This window comes from Protobothrops mucrosquamatus, unplaced genomic scaffold (assembly GCF_001527695.2).
Source record: "Protobothrops mucrosquamatus isolate PMUCROS unplaced genomic scaffold, P.Mucros_1.0 scaffold10, whole genome shotgun sequence".
NCBI lineage: Eukaryota > Metazoa > Chordata > Lepidosauria > Squamata > Viperidae > Protobothrops > Protobothrops mucrosquamatus.
The window spans coordinates 5166058-5190364 of record NW_015386397.1 but is presented as its reverse complement, the minus strand read 5'-3'; the positions used below and the strand labels follow the sequence as shown (position 1 = coordinate 5190364).

Genomic DNA, 24307 nt, shown 5'->3' with positions numbered 1-24307 from the left:
TCTTGAAGTGATCTAATCATATATTTGGGCCATATTTTACTATTTTGTGGCACCTATAGGTAGTCCTCATTTAGTAGCCATTTGCTGTTACAAAAATAATGAAAAAGTAATCTCTGGATCTTTGTTTTATATGACCTTTGTGGATCTATAAAGAAAGGAAAGCTGAATTAAGATCATAAGCACAATCGCAGTTTCACTTAGTGATTGCTTTACTTAACAACTGAGTTGCCGATCCCTAAACAAGGACTACTTGTAGTAGATGTAGGAAATGTTTGGAATTAGTGAGAAATGTCTAATGTGGGCCTTACTAAACCATTTTTAAGGTATCAAACTGAGTGTATGTACTATGTCAGTTAAATATTACCTTATTCTTGCTTTACCATGAGGAGCAATTGGACTTTAAGTGCCTATTACATTTTTGTTGCATATGATATGATATATTGTGATATGTACTGTGTAAAGTCTTGGCTATAGGTACTTAATAGGTACTATTAAGTACTATAGATACTATTACTGCTACTACTTATATAACACTTATTTTGTAGATATGGAGAGAGCAATAATCACTTGCCTAAAACCACTAATTAGAGTAATGGATCTTGATCCACACTTATCAATGGTCAAAGAAAGGAGAGTGGCAATCAGGGACTAATTGTGTAAAGAAATGGGAAAAAATCAAATATAGCTGAATTACATAATTGATATATGTTGTGTTTCAGTTTCTTGTATCATCCGTCTGGATTCTGTTAGCCATTAGGGACAGGAAAGAACTATGCAAGATATGGAAATCTGACTATCTGCTGATCAGCTCTACTTCATCCATTAGAACATATGAAAATTTACTAGGACTGCCAACAATCCCTGAAGCCTAACTTTGTATCTAAGAGTTAGAACATATGGGGAAAAAATGTTTGGACTTACTTCTGGTCAATGCAAGCAGGAGGAGAATTAATAACTCCCTAAGAGGAGCCGAGGGTCATGTAAAACAGTGAAGACTTATCTACCATTCAGAAGACTTGTCCACCTACCATTCAGTAAAGCCTGGCTAATTCAGCACCCCCTCCCCTTCCCATCTTTTCTGTTTCTTTCTTCACCTGCTGGTGGAAATGTTACACCGGATGAGGATGAGCCAAAACCTATTGAGCTTTTCCCACTTCCAGACTTCTTGGTTTTGTGGCTTGTGCCGTGGCTTGAAGATCTTTTGCCTTTCACCTCCGATCTGATGACCTCTGAGGGTTCTTTACTGCTCTCATGGTGGCTGGTGGAACTCTGCTGAAATTAACAAATAGAGAAATTAAGAGGTTGTGTGTTGAAGATTTCTTTCACATCTGTACTGCATAGCATATTTTATATTTTAGAAATATTTGCTCAGAATGCCCAAAAAGCAGCAATGATCTGCATCACCAAAATGACAGCCTCAGAAATTGTTTTCTCATTCTGGATCATGGCTGAATAAACTGTGTTTTCTTCCATGGATGAGTATTTTTAAAACTCAAATGAGGACTTGCCAGAAAAAGGCATGTTAGCCGTTACTTAAAATAAGTCCATCACTATCTGAATTCAGCCTTTCACCCCACTGTCATGTAACTCTTACTTTTAGCAAAATATTCCTAGTGCCTATTCCAGATCCATTTTGAATGTTGCCAAGAAATACCTTGATGAGATGTGTGTATGTTATATAAATGGTTTTAAAAAATAAATCTTATCATTTGAACCCATGGATTTTATTCCCATGAAAATAAAATTTGTTCCATAGAAACATTTAGGAATTTTCAGAGTTGTAATACCGAAAAATCTGGAGGATGCCATAGTGAAGTTCGGAGATGATGAATTTAAACAGGATTAATAATACATAGTCTTATAATAACCATTTACCAGAGAACAAAGCACTCGTACAACAATCTCTTTTTCTTTCTCTCAAATTTATATAGCTGCTGATCTCACAATAACTGACTCTGGGCAATATAACCATAACAACTGCAGATAAAATAACATTAACATTAACCCTAAGATTACACAGAAGCAGCATAGGTCAAGCATACTTTCAGAATTTGCCTTCAAGGACATAAATACACCCAGCAGGTTGGAAAACTGAAAAGAGGAAGAATAAATTCTCCAATCTGCTTTCAACATGTTATATATTAATGGTGTCTCATGCTTTTTTTTCCTTTCTGTTTTCCCCCCTCCCTGAAACTGGTCTCTGAAAGATAAAGGTGTTCTCCCCTGTACCTCATATAGTATCCTCAAGCAAAACTTCTAAATTATTTTATTCCTATACAGTAATGCAATTAATGTTTTATTTTTAATATTTTATGTCCATGTTCCCATGTCATTGTGGGACATTTTTTTATTTATTTTAAGCAAAAATTCAAACAGTCAAGCTTTCCTCTCCCTATTTTATTTTTGATCTGCTGCTCAATCATCCATGTAGTGTACAATGTAAAATTAAATGTAAAATTATATGATAAAGAATTGCCAGGGAAAAAATCATAACCAGGATTTTACTGTTCCAGAGGTTATAACCAATATAAACCATGTAAATATTGTTTTTACTATTCTTTCAGGATTATTTCAGTAGTTCCTATTCAAGTTTCCTAACTGAATAAGGGTCATACTTAATAACATTTTTCCAGATCATTTTAGCCCCACACATTTTGTGATGTACAACTGGGAGAAACTTATTTATTGGGTGATTTAAAGATGGTTTTGGAGCCCTCCAAGCAAACAAAAATGTTTGGAAAAACCCAGAGAAGAAGCTTTAAAAGAAGTAGAAACTGAAGCAATGAATGATAGTAAGATGGAAGGTGGAAGACCAATCGTGAAGCCAAAAATACACCTTAGGTGCTCTGCAATAGATATTGCAATTATACATTAGAATGAGAAATAATCTTTTACTTGGTTGATATCATTTTGAGGAGACAATCTCTCTCCTTCTGCTCTCTACACAATACACAAATTGTGTACAACCATATTATTAGTTGAATAAAAACCTACTGCATTTACTCTGTTATGTCAATCAACCAGTTCTGTGCAACATGCATTCCAGATGAGTACATGAAAATCAGGGGATGAAAATCCTAAGGTTCTGTCTTTTGTTCAGGAATATAACTTACAACCATTTGTTTAATGACTGTTCACGGTTACAATGACACTGACAAAAGTAACCTATGACTAGTTCTTATGTCACTTATGACAGTTGTTGCATCTCCCGAAGTCACCTGATCAAATTTCGGGTGCTTGGCGACTTGGCATGTATTTACAGCAGCATCCTGGGGATTGTCATCTGCAACCTTCCTAGGGAACTTATGACCAGCAAAGTCAATGGGGAAACCCAGATTGCTTAACAACCACAATTCATTTAGTACTGATTTGTTTAACAAATCATGGCAAAAAATGATTGTAAAATGACTCACTTAACAACTGTCTTGCTTAGCAATGGAAATTTTGACTTCAACTTGTGGTCGTAAATCGAGAACTACCTGTAATCAACTGAGTTGATTTATAAATTCAGTTGGATTTGTAACCATCTTTTTTCAGTTTTCTCATCTGCTCATCTGCTTTTTTCAGTTTTCTCATCTCATTGCAGAGGCCAATAGGATGGAAAGAAATGCAAGGATGGGACAAGGATGGTAATTCCTCAAAGAAGTGCAAAATGAAAAAAAACCACCATCGTCCATCCATCAGGCTGATTCAAAAATCCGACCTCATTAACTACTCCCTTTCAGACAGAAACACTAAGGAGGATTTCCTCCTTATCAGTACCTCTCTGCTAATGTACATTAGAAGCTATTCACAATACATGCAAAGTCATAGGAATGCAGGGAGGCACATGTAGGGGGTGGAAGTAACTCAGAAACCACATCAAAGACCTTTTAAAGGCCATAATGCCAAAAGATGACTGAAATAACAATAATGTATTAATGCTGGGCCAAAATGTGATTCCAAAATGAACCTTTAATGGAAAATTCATTAAATTTTCAAACAGCCAACAGTTAAAGAGAAAGACCCAGATGTTTTCAGAGATTACTGGTAAGAAGCTCAGACTTTTCAATTAAAGTTCAAATATAACAATCAATTTAGGAAGCAAACTGTTTGCCATTCTTCTCAGGGGTGTCACTTGACTGACAATTGCAATTGCCTGTAAATTTCACCATTTAAACTAAATGAGAAGCCTTAGTTTTCCAACCTGCTTTGCTGTTACAAGGTTTTTTCCTGCCATGAATCTCACTGCCAAACTCACAATCTCATTGGCTCAAAGTGTGTGCTCTAAATTGGGGGGGGAGGAGTGGGGAGTCTGGGGCCCTTCAGATGCTACTAAACTACCATTCCCAGCAGTGTAGCAAGCACAATCAATAGTGAGGATGGTAGAAAATTCTGGAGGACTAGAAATTTCTCCTTCTCTTCTATTTAAATCTTTTTCAGTTCAATTAATTATTTTGTGTTTATGGCAAACACTTCTCATTTAGGCATGATTAAGCTTCTTTCTTCATCTCTTCTGATTGCTTCTTTTTTTTGCTGTTAGATCCCCTCCTACCCCAATAGCTGTAGCATTTGCCTACATTATTACACTACTGCCTCTAGCTTAAACTATTGTGGCATAGATTTAATTCCACCAGCCTGTTCCAGCTGCCAATTCCAGACAGTTTCTCAGCCATTTGGGTTTGGGCCAATCTACTAGATATATGATAGCAACTGGAATAACTTCAGTGGGGCAAAAGACAGACAGCCACTAGTAGAACTGTGGTGACGCAATGGTTAGAATGCAGTATTGTAGGCTAATTCTGCTGACTGCCAGCTGCCAGTAGTTTGGCAGTTCAAATCCTACCAGGTTCAAGGTTGACTCAGCCTTCCATCCTTCCGAGATCAATAAAATGAGGACCCAGATTGTTGAGGGAAATATGCTGACTCTGAAAACTGCTTAGAGAGGGCTGAAAAGCACTATGAAGCAGTATATAAGTGCTATTTCTATTGCTTTGTTTTTTGCTTCAATCCTTTGGAAACATAACTGCTCTCCCTGTGACCTTTTTGAACTCTTCATCATCAACTCTCTGAGTTGCAAGATCAGCAAAATTCGCAGAGTAAATAAATATACCATTAAGAGTATGAGTACAGATGTAAAAACATAACCACACACAGTCAATAAATATTAACCAGCATAAGCTATCACTTGAGGGAAAATTATACCCTGAATCAGTCTTTTTTCAATACTCCTGCATATTCTGTCCTGCATCAAGAGGATCTTCTTTTATGAAATGAGTTGCTATAAGGAGTGACCCAAATTGGAGAAAGTAAGAGTAGGGAAGGGAGAGTGCACAAAAGCCACTGAAGGCAGAACTGTGCACCATGGGTAAAGATTAGGTCTTCTGAGAGCAGGAGGAGGAAGAGGGAACAATGAACAATCTAAATCAGATAAGACATCTCATTCAAACAGAGATGCAATGGAACAACTCATGTAGGCAAGAATTAGCAGAGAAGAATGAAAAGCTTAGAGAGACACAGCTTCAGAAGATTTGTCCATATTTTTGGAATAAAACTTCTTCATCCTCTACCACCCAGGCAATGTGGGGATTCTATATAGGGAGAATGTAACAAAGACATATTTGAATGGGAAATTCTACACCAAAACCCAGATGATAACAAAGTACAGGATCAAGTTAAAAAAAGTAATCTGTTGTGTGTCTAGGTTCTCCTGTTTCAAGACATGTATGTACTGTACAGTATGCATACTGAAGATGACCGAATATACCTCCATGTAAGCCTAGCCACAATGACTCCCGTGCATCCGTAATTTCAAAACATGATGTAGGTACGATACTGGAAACTGTAGCCAGTGCAAAGTTTTGCAGTTCACTTCCTAAAGTAATTTATTGCACCTATTCACTACCAAGCTAAGTACAATTTTAGGGATGATTAGATCTCTGGTAGCTGCCAGAACTGAAACTATTTTTTTTCTCCCGAAGTTCTGTTTAACAACTTTTATTAAGGTGAAAATGGTCACAGTACAAAAATTCTAGCAAGTGAACTATTTCCAGTTTAAAACTTACATACAACTATGTATACATCAGGGCAGACACTTTCTGAGTCTTTCTTTACAATGCATTGGAGAAGAGACATATATGGTATCTGTTCTCTAATAAAACTTTAATATTTATTGAATTGTTTACACAGTAAACAAGCCTTATAGGCTTAAGAATTGATTCCTATATCAAGTCCTACAAACTTTGTATCCAAGTGGTTTTTTCTTCCCTTGCAGTATTAACCAGCCTGTCTATTAAAAAAACAAACTTCTTGAGAGTGCCACATTTGCTGGAGATTCATTATAAGCCCATTTTTGATACAGTGCCCAGTTGTGAAATTATCTCATTTTTTAGTTATATTTGGTGTCACATCTTACAAGTTTTTATCGCCATGAGTGTTTTCCCAGGCTTTCAGTTAAATTTGTAGTGCTATGTTTAGTATCCTGCTATTGGAACTTTGGTTACTCTGTATTACATTATGAGTTTTTAACTTACTTTAAGATATTCATTTCAAATATTTATATATGTCTCTCTACCAAGTCCTAGGTGGCTTAGAACATAAATAAATCATGGAAAAAAATAAATAAAGCAGAAGCAAAACACAGTAACAATAAAAATGCTTAAATATAACATTTTAAACTTGAACTTGATAAAAAGAGGAACAAGACTAAACACTGAATATCCTCTTAAAAACTAAAGTCTTCAACAGTTTCAATAACAAAAGAGTTGTCTGTGTGCTTGACAAAATGGCTTATTATACTGTACACTGTTTTTTTTCCTATCCCTGATTTGAGGTTGTGTTATAAATGATAGTGAGTTACATATTTTTTAAATAAAATGAATGAGGCAATTTTTAAAGATAGGACCGACTTTTGCTAAGAGAAACAAATATAAAATGGAATCTCCATGTTTAAGGCATGCTAGAAGATGGGGCAGAAATATATTTCATTTGCATTTTAATGTGAACTTAATTAAGTTATATTTTTCAGGACAAATTTGATGATATATTTAAAGCAAAGTGTTAAAATGTGCATGTTTGGAGGAAAAGTGTGCAAATGTGTAAACTGATGAAAATAAAATGGAAAACCCCCTAAATAATATATCTTGCAAAATATATATGTGAGGTAAAGCTCCATTTAAACTAGGTCAAATGCATACAAATACTTTGAACATGTAACTGTTGTTTTTTTAAAATCACAGATTGATGTGGTAATGGATTGTGACACATTTAAAATGGGAAACTGAATCAACCAAAATTTCATTTTATAACTATACAAATTAAAGAGTCAAGTGATAGAGCTGGTGTTTGATTTAGGAGAAAGCATGAATCCAAAAGGGTGACAGAGCAATTGGGAGAAAATTTCTAATAATCCGAGATACAGGAAATTGCTTTAACTAGCTATGTTGTAATTCTACCCCTCCCCCCCCACAAAGCTTTTATTATTTTGGAGTTCCACTGTGTGGTCAAAAATGGTGACGTGGTAATAGTGCCAAATAGATGACATTTTAAAAAAATCTTTGGCACTTGCTTGGTTAAAGTTTACTTATTTATTAAATTTTTATGCCACCCACCTTTCCTACAAGGGGATTCTGCTTTAAACCAGGATTGATTTCAGAGATCAATAGTTTTGTCCACAAATCAGTGGCTTCTATGATTCAGACTGATGCCTCAGCAAAGTAGGGACCAATCAGAAAATCAAGAATCTGTCTCGACCAACCAGAAAGAATATGTTTTAATCAGAAAAAAAACAGATACTCAACCAGAAATAATATATCTCAACCAAACAGCTTGCAAAGGATAATAAGAGCCTTTGGGGCATTGCAGAGGTTAGAACATTTCAGGAATGGTAGGAGGAAGAGGAGTTGAAGGAAAAGAAAAACAAAAACACAGCATGAGATGCCAATGAGTAATGTTTGCAGTTTTTTTAGCAACACTAACTTGTGTACGGATATTAAGATTCCAGGAAGGGTGATTGGGAAAGTATCAACATAAGGCTTTGTGAGAAGATTCCTTTCCTATACAGCTGATCAACCTGTTTCACCTCTCTCTGTGGTGAATCATAACTCCTGTTAGACTTACACCTTTCTTTGCAGAATTCCTATAGAGAAACCGTGGTTATTTGAAAAGGAGAGCTAAAAAAGGGGCTGCAGGACCTGAACCTATCTGCTTTCACAATTAAGGAGCAGGAAAAAAAAGAAATGTCATCATGGAAGTATTTGTTAAAAAATAAACAAACTCTAGAGAAACTTTGTCACAGCAGGAACAGATGCAGTCCAGAACAGAAAAAGAGAACAGACCACCCCTGATTTTAGATGGTTTATTTCTAAAATTTTAGATCCAATCTTTGAAAAAGTCAAAAGTCTTTATACAATCCTACAACCCAGGGGGACTAATCATATCATTATAGAGAAGCCATGGACCACAGAAGATATTATGTATTCATATTTTTGTCTGCTTAATCTTTCTCTTGGGGGTCTTTAAGATGTTCCCTCCCTCAGGACAGATTTTTTGTTTTATTTTGGGGTTGGTTTTTTTGTACGTCTCATTTTTTTTTCTATTTTTTCTCTATTTTTTTTTTGGTTTCTCTAATCGCAAATTGCTGATATTGCTTTCAAGTGTGTTGAAAGCTACATTTTAGCTACATTTCTACAAGTGAAACAATTAACCAAATTTTGCAATGAAGTGATTTTTATTTTTTTTTATTTTTTGGGGTCAAATTTTCAACTACACTAAGCCAGCCAGCCATGACCTAATCCAGGATGTGCATCCAGGTCTCTCCTCTCCTCCCTGTAGTTTTGTTTCTTCATGCAGCATTTTGTGCCACTGATTATGTTCATGTCTCATTAGGTTACCCTTGGAAGCTTTTCCTCTTTTGGTTTTCCCTTCCCTCTCCGCAAAGTATGTTTAATTCTTACCAATCCTTTAAGTTCTCTTTTGTATACAGCTACATAAAGGCTGCATTAGCAGTAGCGGAATTTCTTTTTATGATCCCTAAAAGGAAGCTGACAATAATGTCCTGCCAGAACTGAAAACCCCACGTGCAAACTTGGCAAGGAAGGGCTCATTGTCATTTAACCTTTTTTTTCTATGATTTGAAATTCCTCTCTCCTCTTGAGAGTTACTGTATGATATAATTGACTTATTTCTTGTTGATTAAGAAGTCTTTTATTCAGAATCTTTATCTGAGCATTCAAAGGATGTTAGATGCACCCTTCTCTGTTCTTTCCCTATGGAAACTGGAGTTGTAGCACCTATTTCTCACTAATCACTCCTAGTAATGGATTGATCTCACTCCAACAAGAGTGAGAATGTAATTTGAGGCTTTAGTGTGGTCATCCCCTCTTTGTGTTTCAAGTTTGTAATGAAGAAATATGACAATAATTATATAAAAATACTTTGGTTATGAAGAAGAATCCAAAAGCTGAAATAAAATCCAGTATCAAACCAGCATCAGCCTCAGCAATTCACATTCTGTGATATGCTGAATATCAGATTATTGAAATCCCGTATAGATTAAATTATGGTTTTTTAATCCATTAGTTTTTAAACTCAGCAGTGAATTCTACAACTTCACAGTACAGCATGTGAAAGATACTACTGCTAGACTCTAGCCTATATAGCCTGTCAGGTGATGATATTCTGAGAAACAGCATGAAGGTGGACTAGAAAAAAAACCTGCATTTTCTCCATATTCTTCATAATTTTCTAAATCTTCTTGCCTAATCTGTCAGATATCAGAATAAATAAACTCCAAATACTTTATCTTCTCTCACAGGCAATACAGCAACCCTTTGATCATTTATTGTAGAATCATACGACTGGAAAGGATCTTGGAGGACTTCAACCCCCTGCTCAAGGCAGAAGACCTTATTGCATCCCAGAGAAATGGCTGTCCAATCTTTTCTTGAAGACCCCCAGCGATGGAGCAATCACAAGTTTGGGAGGCAAGCCCAATCCTGTTCAATCTCTGAGTCCAAAGTGATATAATGACACATGCAGGTTACATTTATTTTATAGGCAATTAATTTTAACCAATAGGGATATGCTTGCTCCTTCCTTCCTTCCTTCCTTCCTTCCTTCCTTCCTTCCTTCCTTCCTTCCTTCCTTCCTTCCTTCACCATTTTTAGAACTTTTTCATTATAGAGAAACCATGGATCACAGAAAATATTATGTATTTATATTTTTGTATGCCTAATCTTTCTCTGGGGGGGTGTCTTGTGTTAGTGCTGGTCATATCACTTACTGGTAAATAGAGTATATGGATACAGCACAATTGCTAAGAGTTTACCCAATCAAATCAACCCAAAAGATATTTAACTTTATTGGACCCCAAGAGCTACATACTTGCCACCATCTTTTCTTCAACACTGAATTCAGCAACAGAAAGGCTGAATGCATAGATACCAATCCAGGTTCATTCAGGATTTCCTCTGATTCTCAGAAATTGACAAACAAAACTAGAAACAGAATCTCTTTAGGCATAAATACTCATTGTACTATAGAATCATCACTGATTTTTGAGTATATTGGCATGTCTTAAAAATACAAACTTCTGTGCATATATTAGCCTTCAAGATGTTGCCTTTTGCCATGGCAGGATACTTGAGGAGAACATTATGCTACCACATTATTATGCTTCCCGAGACAAACTACAGAATTATTGCCAAGCACAACAATCAACTTGCAGAATGCTCTTCACTTGATTTTCAACTAGCACAAAGCACAGAGAATGAACATTTTTCAGCTTTCATGGAATACAATTTACTCATTAGCCTTGATGAACAGACTTAAGGTAGAAAATTGAAATCTGCATTGACCATGATTTAACATTAAGCAGCATCCACCAGTAAGTTTAAGTGACAGTAAATAAACTTCTTGCACAACTCCTACTTATGTCAATAAACCTTACACAGAACTGCTGGAAGATTGTGAATACATAGCCATATTAACAACCTGCTAATACAGCTGCCCCATCTCTTAGAAGAACCATCCCCTCCTTTATAGCAATTGAGATCTGATGGGCTATAATGTTTTTAATAGAAAGCAGTGGGTGAAATTGAGCAGCCAAGTTTTAAGTTTCATTAAGTTCTTGAGAGTAATGTACTTACGGTGTGATGAGAAAGCTCCCTGATCCAAATGACTCCATAGGTTATAAAAGAGGTAGCCTAACTGCATAAATATTAGGGGAATATTGAAAAGGGGAAGGAATGAGGAGTGAAATGGATAAGGAAAAACTCCAGATAACTGTAACATAAAATTGCTACATTTGTCTTTTATAAAGAAAAAAAGACATAACAAACCAACAAACATCATTATTGTGAAATAATCCTTTAACAATTCTGATGCATGTACGTAGATCACTTCAATTCTGAGTTTTGCTTCCAGGTATCTTTCTAGTTCCTGTTCCAGTTTACCGGAGAAGAGCACAACTGATAAATCATCTTGATTCACTTTAGAAGCTGAAGATGGCTCAAGTGTTTTTGATTTCTTCTATATAGCATTTCTTTATCATACATCACCTCAAAAGAATGTGGAGGAACTCACTATGTTACTATTGCTACCTTAACATAATATTATCTTATTGCTTTATATACAGTGGTAATAAAACCCTCGTCTCCCAATCATAAGAAATTCTTTTTTGCAATACATTTAAAACTTTATATTATCCAATCATTTGTCCAACATTACTCTTGGTATTTATATTTTCTGTTTAAGCACACAGCAGAGGAAAAACTCTCTCTAAAAGGCTGACCTATAATTTAATCGAACTAAACAATATTGTGTTTAACAGTTTTCACTCTATTCTCCAGAAATCAATTAGGCCAGAGATACACTGGACATGTAGCGAAAAGTCTGAAAATAAACTCTGAATTCTTCACAGTTAAACTGAAATCCATTTTCTGCTACAGTATCTATGGAATAGAGTATTTGGTAAAAAGTGCCTTCTTTATTTATTTTAAGAAAATTTTATAGAAATGGAAAATGGGAAAAATTAAAAACAACGAAGAAAACCCACAATCAATTTAGCAAAAATAAAAAGGGGGGAGGGATATATGTATACACACACATATATATATACAAACATGCTCGTGCGCAGGCACACACAAACATACACATACACCGAGAGAGACAAAGTTTTTAAATATACATTTAAAAGATGCTTCTTTAATATCACAAAATGTCATGAAAAGAACACATTGAGTCATTTTTTTAATTAGTAGAATTCATTGACTTTTCAAAACCAGATAATCCATTGGGAAGAATTATTTTTAGCATTCCTCCATGCAGAATTTTTTCAACTGTGCAATGTTTGAGGGATTTCCTGCAAGCTCAGACTTGCAAAATCTAAATCACCCCACAGCACCCCAACCAAGCTTTGACTTGGCTATTCCAGACCCCTCCATTTCTTTTTTTTCTCTTTTTTTTCCAAACCACTGCTTGGTGGATTTACTGGAAAGTTTACAGTCGTTGTGTTGCAAAGTCCACTTCTGGTTTAATATTCTGACAGATGGTCTCACATTATCCTCAAGCCCCCTCCGGTACAATGAAGAATTTAGAGTAGATTCTTTCATTGTGCTGCCTAATGCAGCAAAACAGTCCCAAAACATAACATTTCCACCACTTTCCAACAATGGATGTTAATTGTCTATTTGATTTTATGAACTTCTGTTTGTCCTGGCCGTGAGGCCCAAGAGGCCACTATGGCTGCATTTGGTTGTGGTCACCCTTTAGCACCGCCCAGAGAGCCCAAGTAGCTTAAGAAATGCTAGAGACAGGGGCGACTATTGCCCGTGATATGCATTCTCTGGTTCCCTAGAAGATCTGCATGAAACAATGCCAGAAGCAATCACCTGACTAGCTGAATTGGATATCTAGTTACGAGGCCTCTGCTGTACCCCCGTAGAAGTTGTCTATATAGTTACGTGGATTGTGTGTATTCCCTGGATTTTGATCACATTTTGGAACACTGCGATGGTTGTAAGTGCAAGGATCAGTTGTAAGTAACTTTTTCAGAGCTCATAACCATTAAAGACATGGTTGTAAATCAGGGACTACCCATATATAGCAATAGCACTTACTTATATACCACTTCACAGCGCTTTACAGGCCTCTCTAAGTGGTTTACAAATGTCAGGATATTGCCCCCAACAATCTGGATCCTCATTTTACTGACCTCAGAAGAATGGAAGGCTGATTCAACCTCAGAATCGAACTCCTGGTGTGAGCAGTGAACTAGCCTGCAGTACTGCATTTCAACCACTGCACCACCATGGTGCTATATAGTACCAATCAATCCATTTTTCAGCTAGTCTCAGTCACAAAAATATATATCTTACTATCAGCTTTACCTAACTTCCGTAACTCACATACAGAATCATGTTCAGTATAATTGGAAATAAAGAACAATCTGTTATGAATGTGATGTATGTGGGGATATGAATATTTCTTTGAAATAATATTTGCCTTCCAGAATCTTAAGATTAAAGATATATTGTTTTACATGCTTAGACAAAACTTGAATGCATTTAATTGGAAAATGTGATTGATCCCAGAAGAAATTGCACTAATACAATGTAATCCTGACTTGTTTCAAGCCCCCTGCCTCTGTTGTTGCAGTAGGCCTCTCTGTGGCCTCACCTTTGTTCTGACCTAGAGAGATATCCTGCTGTTTGCAGTTTTAACTCTGGGCCCCTTAACAGGTTGTCTTATGGTAAAGCATAATTTTCTTAATGGCTGATTTTAACCCGAGGAGATTCCTAAAGCTAGAGTCATGGTGGAACATAAGGAATCTCACTCTACTCCGTAAGATTAAATAATGGATACTATAGCACAGGATAACCGAATTATGGAGAATGGAGGAAGAGAAAGAGCTTATTTCACTTTCTGAGCAAAACCATTTCCAGAAAGGCTGAAAAGTACACAATTGACCTATGAGACTAATAAACAAGAAATGTTAGTTTTTTGCAATTATTATATAAGTACCCAAAATATAACTGATTATAGCACAGAAATACTCTCACTTTGTTTCTGTTTTGCAGAGACTAATCCTTTCTGTCCTTTAATGTATTCAGTTATTTTCTGCTTCTGGTGAATATCCATAGGCAGTCACATTCATTTTAGTTCATTAACTTTTGATATATTCTAGCACATTTCATTGGGGGGGGGGGTGGTTGCTTCCTGAATTTGTAAGATTTGGTCATCTTCTCTTTCTGAATATTATTATAGTCAGATCTGTAAACTACTCTGATTCTTAAATCTCATTTTACAAAATAAAATGTTTTGGTTTCTAGCCAAAAATTTGTTGTTTCTCTTTCTTCTTTGCTGCCTATTTTGAAGACAGGCTGGACTTCTTAGGAAAGGCTGATCTGAGCAGATAATGCTAAGCCTGAATATGTATTCACTAAGTTGTACTTCATTTAAATATCAGAGGCCTATTTCTTATTTCATTGCTTTTTCTGTGAAGTATAATACATTTTGTAAAACATATTTTCACCTATTCTAGGAAATGAAAGTGAACAGAGAACCTACTTTCAAATTATCTTCAACTCTAGAAGGAAAGGACCTACTTTTTTTCAGTGTCCAAAACTAATGTTCAGGTCACTCAGATAAATTCACATCCTACAAAGTGGTAGTGCATATATGAAAGAGAAAAATATCAGTATTGTCAGAGTCTGTTTTGATTGTAGAAGGATATAAATGAAATAAACGAATATATTTTTCTCTTTCTTATTACCTTCCTTCCCAGTCACTTGCAAAAGATTAGAGTAAGGGATGGATGAAGTAGCTCCCATCAGTCTGTGTCCCTCTGGCAGAAGTAGGGACACAAATCTCACAAGCATATGAGGCATCACAAATGTATTTCAGGTCTACCCCCTATATTTAAACAGCAACCAATTATTGTAGTTCTTATTACTTCTTTGCTTAGAGATTGGCTATTTCAACCAGCCAGATGCTAGGAAACTAACATGAAAGGGTGGGTGTTCCCATTAGATCATTTTCCGGGCCTCCACTTATTCATAAAAGATCATGAAGCATCATCAAAGAACAAACACTGACTGATTTATGGTTTTGATGGTTAGACAAGATATATTATAGAAAGAAGAGAGTTATGTTGTAACCACAGAGTAAGAGGTAAATTTATAACTGTACTTATAACTGCCATAAAGAATATCAGAAGCTACTTATTTGCATCTTTTTTCTTTCTTTTCTATTTCCCTTTTTTCCCTTTTTAGCTTTCTCTTTAATTTCTCTTTTTCTTGCTTTACAGTAGTGGCCAAAATTGTGGAAACATTTTGGGAAAAGTTTATTTTTGAGGTTTGATGGCTAATAACACCACTTTTTTTGGAGTAGTACCATAAAATTATATATCAATGGAAAGATAACTTAATCAAGAATGTAATGCAACAAAGTTTGTTCAATTATCTGTACTGTATTCTACGAAAAGTTATAGCCAAATAACCAGAAAAAGGAAGCACAACTTGCTTAGGTTGATATCAGGTAGCTTTCCTTCATCTGATTGTAGCCAATGAGTATCTTGTGTCAAGGTGTCATCTTGTTTTGGCAATGAGCCAATCAGATCACAGTAGATTCAGTTATTGATGTCATGTATTGAAGCGGAGAGGAGGACATTTGTCAGTGTGTTATGTGATCGCTATCAAGTTGGTTGGATTTTTTTTCCCTTTCATTTAGTGAGCTTGTAAAATGTAATAAAATTAAATTGTGCAAAGAGTTGACTGGTTGCCCAGAAAGCGATGTAAAATAGTATTATTAAGTGAACAAAGCTACAGTTATAAAGAAATTAGAAGAAAAATTGGTGGAGGCTTAACCAAAGGTGGCATTTCTACTGTACACTTTTCTCAAAAGGTTTCCACAATCTTGGCCACTACTGTATATTAGTTTGTATTAGTTTTAATCTTCCATTCTAAAAAAAAATCTTTATTTTACCTACCTACCTAAGAACCAACCATTGATATGATTTTATGACCAAAGCTTTTAAAATGTCCAGTGAGCATATGCTAGACTTGAATATTTTGCATTTCAGGAAGAAGTTCCAAAGGGAATCACTATCTTGAATTAAGCTACTGAGATGGAAATTACTTTGAGATTTGCTGCTATCAGATTGGTTAATAGGGAAAGGAAGTGTCTCACACTGTAGAACACGAAATATTGTTCCTCTTTAGGAGGTTCTGGTTACTTATGTCTCACAATGCTAATTCCGGCAGTTTACTAAGGGTCACATCCACTCTACTCTTTTGACTGGATGATATTGGTACTCTACATAAGAATTCCTGATATTGGCTGGCCTTTTGGTGTAAGTGGGAAAATCTTCTTTACTACGCCTTCTCTCTGTATTCACCATACATCTACTAATCTACAGGAAGTTGTCATTTCTCTCCCGGCTTTTTTAATTTATTTATTTCAAAATATTTAAAGAATAAAATAAGCAACTAAAAACAAAAGACATAATGCAAAATATAATATCAGTAAATAAACTAAGAATTTACCATTGTCATAAAATTTAGAATTATTTCATTGATTAAAAACTTATTGACGATATAAAACTAAAATCATTGTATCATCTTGAGACATAATTATAAATCACTACAAAGCTCTAACCAATAATAGTTATATTGATATCACCACTATCATGATCTAAAATAAATGTACATGCCTTATGAAAAGGAAAAAAATCACTAAAAACAACATTAAGTTATAAATTCGCACCCATGTATCCAGCTAGTGATTACTTCAAATTATTTATAATTGCTACTGGTTACTATCTTCACATCAAATATATCCTTTTAAAATTCATACTCTGAGTATTTAAGTTTGCTGTGTGTGTGTGTGTGTGTGTGTGTGTGTGTGTGTGTGTGTGTGTGAGAGAGAGAGAGAGAGAGAGAGAGAGAGAGAGAGAGAGAGAGAGGATTTGCCATTTCTGCTTAAATTTAATCAGACTTCTATTCTAGGTGTATCATTTCAAGTCACAGTAAGTATAGTAGGTTAGCATTTACAGCTGTTACATGACTGTATGTTGCTTTTTTCTTTAATAAGAATACTCTGAAATTTGGCAGCATAAACAATATATACTGATTTATAAAAATATTCAATCTCACCCCAAACTCTTTTTAAAATTATTTTCAGAATAAAATGTGTGAAAAATATGCATATACACAAATACATATATACTCAAGTTACTGTGCAGTTTTTAATTAAGCAGTATGTAAATATATTCCCTTGAGTAATTCTGAGCAAGAAATATTTTACTGTGCTTCAGATCACAGGCACTTTGCCATATTAATACAGATCCAGACCAAACAATTTGTCAACTCTTTCATCTCCAGTATGAGCAAAGTTGATATTTTGCCTTTTTATCACAAACCTTGCAATTGAAGGTTGGAGATTTGAAGTAGGAATGTCAGGATCAGTAATGCTATTGGAGAACAGCTGTCTTAAGCTGTTGAACTCAGGAAGCCTAATTGGAAGAGTGTAAGATTTGGAGCTGAGGGCAGCTCTTTGTGTTCATTTGCCAGCACTTTGACTTACCAATGTTTTCCTTGCTGCTTATTAGTGCTGGTGACGGGAGGAGAGATTAAAGCATCTTGGTAAAATGCAGCTGTGGTTCACAATGAGTAGCAATTTAAATTAATTGTGTTGTGAACCAGATGAGAAATCTCTGGAGGTCAAGTAGAACCCCAGAACTTCAGATGCTCAAATCTAAAGCTCTCATAGGCAACCATATATCCTCCAAATATTCTTAAAAATTTATAATTCTTAAAAATTCTGCCTGCTGGCTAAGCAAGCTGTTAATAATGTTCGGTGGGTACTGGGCAGTCACCCTCTATTCTAATGTTCTAATGTATGATATCTAATCAATTGTGAAGTCCTGGTGTTCTGCAAGCAAACAATTTGGTTGTTTGTTTGCAGACCCATAATGCCTGCAAGGAAGCAACCAAGTTTAGAGAGCACTAAGGATTCCACAATTCATCCCTGAGCTTTTTATGTTCTTTTCTATTAGATCTAATCAATTGCCTGCAATATTCTTTGGGCCAGCAATCATCATAAACAAAATCTGTGAAAAATCTATTTCCAGATTATTTATAATTTATATTACTTTAAACTAGAAAATGTTACTAAGGCTAATCCATAAAAAATATAGTGGTGTTACTATAGATGTCGATCTATTGCCCATTGATATACCTAGCCACTTAATCTTTATAAAAATACAGTTTTAATTCATGCCCATCAAATGCTTTTTCAAGCTGGAGAAGAAAAATAAAATAAATGACTAGGCCTCTTTTGGACAAACACTCTGGCAACAGAATTAAATTAAACCAACTGGCAAAAATCAGATTGGGTTAAATCCAATTAATTTAAGCTGGTTTAACTAAGGCAGATGGCAGTTTCCCAGAAATTATTCCAACAAGAGTAGCAGTAGGATTCCTGAGGTAAAATAGTTTATGTAAAAAATAAGGGAGATTGTGTGTGTGAATTCCAAACGTTATACAAACAGAGATGAGGCTTCAAGAACCAGAAAACAAATTCTGCAGAAAATGTTAGCATATAGCTTCCAGCAGAAACTTTGCTGCTGACCCTGATAAGTGGGCCACAAACCTAGTGATCACCACAAGTCCTTTATTACAAAGGCACCCCTTCATTTTACAACAGTGTCCTTTAGATTTATTTTTCAAAAAATCACCTTTGTTCATCTTTCATCATTTAACTTTAGCCATACAAATGGTACCATTTAATGCATAGTCTTTCACATTCCTGAGAAAAATATGAAAACTGATTGCCTTTTTAAAAATAAATCTACATATATTGTTTAACTTTAGATATTTATATTAGAATAAATGTTTTTGTAGTTTTTCTTGGTTTTACTCTTGCATTTTCCTTTGTAAAGCAAAATTATAAATATAAACAATTAAAATATTTAGACTTATGAATTTCTTTCAAACTTTTTTTCAGGTTTGGTCTTTATTTATTTTTCATGAAAATATGGTCAGTGTATATAAACCTCACTGTAACGTATCTAATAAATTAATAGGCTAAGGGAACAAGATGGCCATTGATTAAGTCCAACCTATATGTGCTCATTTGCCTATTAATTGTTGTTTATATGACAACATAGAAGGTTATGCTAACTATCCAAACAACTGCTAGCTCACTGGCTGGAAGAAAGTTCACAGAAAGGCAGCAGAGAGGTAGAAAGGAAAGGAAGGACAAGAAATTATGGGCTGCCTGAAATAACCTCACTGGTAGGATGGGCCAAAAGGAAGAAATGCCACAGAGCCAGTCCTAGACTAAAAGTACCATCTAAATCAGGCATACACTCAAAAACTGGGGAATTCCTTCTGCAAGTTAATCAGTCCCTATCTTCTAAGAATGGGCTAGCCAGATCCATCTTTCCATGGCTTGGGAAGTAACACATTTCTGAAACTGTGTTGGAAGTCAGCAGAAGAAAAATCTGGAAGAGAAATCTAATGTGAATGAGTGAATCTAATGTCCTCCAAATGTGTAGAACAAGAATTCTGTCTACACATCTACAGAGAGCCAGAAAAATGCCCTTGGAGAAGCAATGTAGAGACATGTACACAAATATGCTTTAAGCTTGGGAAACAAGCAAACAAGCGAACAATATTCAGAAGAAACTCAGACTGGTTCTGCCAAAATTCATGGGATATAAGAGGGAGGGCAGGGAAAACAATGGCAGGCTTTCAAGGTTCTGTTGGTATAGCCTACAAATATAGTTCCAATCAAACCTGAAGAGTCAGTTTCTAGTCTGTCCTGCCTCAAAGGATTGACAACATGCTAATAGCCAGGGATAAGAACTGTAGTCCAATGCATTTGGAGGTCACCACAATGGGGAAATGCTGGCTTAATAGCTTTTCTCAACAATGGGCTGTTTCAGCTAAGGGATAGCAGCAACATCTGGAAGTTTAGACCAAGCAACAGATATGGGACCGGCATTATTAATTCAGCTAAATCTTTTCTTGTACATTTTCCAGACTCCATGTCCCATCCCATGTTTTATGGTATGCATAGCATCCATTTTACAAATTCATCTCTCCAATTCCAAGTATGTCTATCAGCAAATAAAAAAGAGAGAGAAAACCTCTATTAGCAGATCTTTTTGGAACTAAAACCAAAGAAAAACTACAAGTCTGTAGGAGGGTTTGTCTTGTGCAGTCATCTAGTAAGATGATATTCAAATGAAAAGAGAGAACAGTTTGCCAGTTTCATAGATTATGTTCTCTCGTTTCTGAATGATTTTATTGTCTTAATTGGCAAATATCCTAAATTTTCATTTGAAAGCCTCAGTGCTCCTTTTTAAAGATCCATTATAAACTTGTGTTGTAAGGAATTTAAAAATAACCCTTTGCTGTAGGGCAAAAATATCTTGCTTTTTATCTGACTGAAACATCAAGTTAATACCTCAGGGCGACAGCGAATGTATTCAGGTTTCTTGTAGCAGGATTTGGGGATAAAATATCAGAAGCCCTGGATGTAGGAAGAACTGCTTGCCACATTCTGAAGTAAGCAATGTAATATATAGTATCATCTAAAATGGCCTAAAGTATATCCCGGAATTTGGTACCAGTGTATTAGATTTGCCATCAATTTTTAAAGGCTGGGACCTATTTGCTCTAAAGCAGTGGTTCTCAAGTTTTCTTCACCATGGACCCCCCCCCTTTTGTGGCTACAGACCATGACCACGGACTCCCCAACATTTAACTCAAGATTTAAATCATAAAATTTCTTCAAGCCTTCATAGACCCCCTTTGATGACATCATGGACCCCCAATGGTCTGCAGACCAAGGTTGAGAACCACTGCTCTGGAGCATCTTCTGTTCTCAAACTGTATGCATTCTGCATATTATAAGCATTTTGTTCCAAGTCAGCAGACATAGTCAGCCCTTCTAACCCAAATCAGGATGGCCAATTAACTCTTCGAAAAAAACCATCTCCTATAATTTAAAATAACAGGAGAAACCTTGTTGTGAAGTAGTCATGCATGGAAACAACCAACTGCTTAGAACTACTAAAAGTGTTCTGCCTGTGATATTATAGCCCATTCCAGAACCAACTAAACATTTCCAAGCAAGAGTGTCTATTGAAGAGGGCAAACAAGGAATTCTTACAGGTAGTCCTCAACTTACAACCATTTGTTTAGTGACCATTCAAAGTTACAACAGCACTGAAAAGGGAATATGTGGTAATTTTTCACGCTTACAACCATTGCAGCATCCTTAATCATGTGATCAAAATTCAGATGCTTGGCATGTATTTATGGCGGCTGCAATGTCTCTGGATCATGTGAGCCTCTTTTGCAACCCTCTGACAAGCAAAGTCAATGAGGAAGCCAGATTCACTTAACAACCATGTTACTAACTTAACAACTGCAGTGATTCATTAAACAACTGTGGCAAAAGAAAGGTTGTAAAATGAGACAAAAGTGACTTAACAACTGTCTTGCTTAATCATGGAAATTTTGGGCTCCATTGTGGTTTTAAGTCGAGCACCACCTGTACTTGACTTATATCAGATGATGGATACAGAATTAGGGCATTTGGGTGATGTTTTTATGTACATCTTGTCATCTCAAAGCCTATAACGGCAGCGTGCTATGGATGCTGCTGTTTTCAAATCAAAATGAGTTTGCAAGCTTAAGACTCAAGAAACAGGTAGGTAGTTTGAGAGGGTCTGTTGCTTGCAGTACATACAACTCCTGTAAATAAGATTGTGCAAGATTTGTATAACTTCCAAACCCTGCCAAACTCATTTGGCCTGAGGTGGCAATAGGACAAAGGAGACTCCACTGATAATGGAAAGCAACACTTCTCAGAGCCACCTTCTACTAGTATTTCTTTTCAAACCTATTACCTATTTCTAACCTAAATACCCCAAAATGCATTAGTTCCACATTATGCTTTAGGGCAAAAATGTCTGTGTGCAAGCATCTAGCTGTCTCAAATCAGATTAAATACCAGAGTGGCAGGACAAAGAAGGAGACTGAAAGATGAGTTTTTACACAGAAAATTTCTTGCCAATCCTTTCTTGAAAAAAAGGATGTAGAAATGAGATTACTCCTAAAGGTTTTATATGTTCTTATTTTGCCTGATTATGGTCACGGCTGACATAGAGAGGTAATCTGAGGTCTGATCCTGGCAAACAGAGACTGCATTTCCCTCCTCGTTTACAAGTGGTCTGCAAAAAGACAAAGAGAAAGCAAAGCTCTGCCATTAAGCTATTACTGCTATAGGAGGCTTGAACTGGCACATGTGCTTCAAGAACGAGCTAGGACATGCTTCTAAAATCACTGGAGGGCTCAGCTTAGTGATTGTATCATAGCAGCCAACAGCTGCAAAATGAAATTCTTGTGACTTGGAGTTTGCCAGGCAATGAGGAAGTGGAGGTAGGGAAAATGTAAGCAATTGGAACCGGAAACAAATTGATGTGGAGTAAGATTTTCTTTTCTTATTTTTCCCCTCCCCTCTCTCTTATCTTTCTTTTCTTCTGTTCTTAAAAGAGTGCTCAAGAAGGCTGTGTATAAAATTCTCATTCTGTATTTAAATTTAAAGAAGAGTGAATTCTCCAATGTGGAAAATCATTTTTTTTTTTAAAATCAACATGTGTTTGCTTGCTGCACTATATTTTTAATAGCTATGGGAACCCTACAGTATAAATACTTGAGTGATTAGTGCTAATTTCATCATTTATAAATTCATCTTTGGAGCTATGAAAAACAGTCCATTTTAGACAAATGAAAAACCCTGCATTTTGGGGAAAGCTGAATGCACATCCAACATCAATTACTGTAGGAATATACTTGGGCAAAGTCTGGACTGGACACAGACTGGCTGCCACTATATATAAAAACACCCTCTCAGATCTCTGTTATAAATATCTTACACATATTTCATCGTTACCTTCTCAGTGACTATGGGTGTGGAAGACAGTGTGAGATTTGTGGGTGATTCTGAATGCTTCTTGTGCTTCTGTTTAGGCCTTTCTTTGTCTTTTCGACTCTGTAAAAGAAGATAAAAAACACAGCTAAAGTTTTGCCTTTTCCAGCAACAGGTGAGAAAGTACAATAAGGGTAAGCTAATACAGGCGGAAGAGTGTGTTATCTCAGAAATAGTTTTTGTCCTTTACCATCCATTTCAGCCTTATCTTCACTCTAGAGCATCTATATATATCACTCCCTCCCCCCTCCAGTTTTCAGCAAAGTCTGCCTTACTGTCAGAAAACCCAAAGCCACAGTAGGCTAAAAATAAAAAAAAAAAAAAGAAAAAAAGATGAGCAAGATATCACTGCTCACAACCCTGCCACCTTTTTTTATAGCCTTAATTAAATTATGCCAAAAAATTCCTTTGGGCAATGCAATTTGCAAAAATCAGACAATGCTCTTAAACCTGCTGAGGTTGCAGCAAATTGATTGGTTAAACTACTTGGTGAAGATGCTTGTCCACCATGCCAGTCTGTGTGAAAGAGCTGATTCTCCTTGTAAGACTTTAGGATACTTCCAAATAAAGTTTCGACAAATTACATTTGTGAGGCAGCCAATTTGCCTTTGGGGAATCAGCAATTATTTTCTATTTTTTACTTGTGGAAGACTTTCAGTTTTCCTTCTAACTGTGCCCCAGTTAAAAGAAGGATTTGGTGCTGTGAATTTCAATTTCTATAATATGTCAATTCCTTGATGAGTCATTGCTAATTTTTGTTTTTGGAAAAAGCTCAGTAGTAGAGCTTAGGCCACACATGAAGAAAGAACAGACAGATTATGTTGATGCCCTGTGCCTAAGAATTGTTCAGTCATGAAACTACATTGTTGCGCTAGTAGATGACTTAAAAGTGATCAGGTAGGACGAAATACATCCTTCTTGGTTCTCTTGGATTTCCCAGGAGCGTTCAACGTGACCATCAGTCTTGTTATTCTTCTGGGCTGCCTGCAGGGTTCAGCCTTTGTTTTCTGCTCTTTTCCTGAGTGGAGGATGGAGGAAGATGAGAGCCTGGCTGTTCTAAAGGCTTCTCCAATGGAAGGTGCTACTGAGTTCTTCTCTATCTTCTCTTATATTTAGCATTTAAATCAGTGGTTCTCAACCTTTTTAATGCCGCGACCCCAACCGGTCGTAAGTCGAGGACTAAACCGGTCGTAAGTCGAGGACTAAACCGGTCGTAAGTCGAGGACTAAACCGGTCGTAAGTCGAGGACTACCCAACCGGTCGTAAGTCGAGGACTTTCCCTGCCCGGGAGCGCCGCGCATGCGTGGTTCCGCCCCCTGCGCCG

General features: G+C 36.1%; 1 protein-coding gene across 1 annotated transcript in view; it reads right to left on the bottom strand.

The window, feature by feature from the left end:
* Positions 1–24307, bottom strand: part of MLLT6 (MLLT6, PHD finger containing) — a 101205-nt gene that overhangs the window by 25293 nt on the left and 51605 nt on the right. Inside the window, exons 8-9 of the mRNA XM_029283061.1 lie at positions 22948–23046; positions 1095–1272 (exon numbers count right to left, since the gene is read on the bottom strand). Of these exons, the coding sequence (XP_029138894.1) occupies positions 1095–1272; positions 22948–23046 (277 nt within the window). The remainder of the gene's footprint in view (positions 1–1094; positions 1273–22947; positions 23047–24307) is intronic.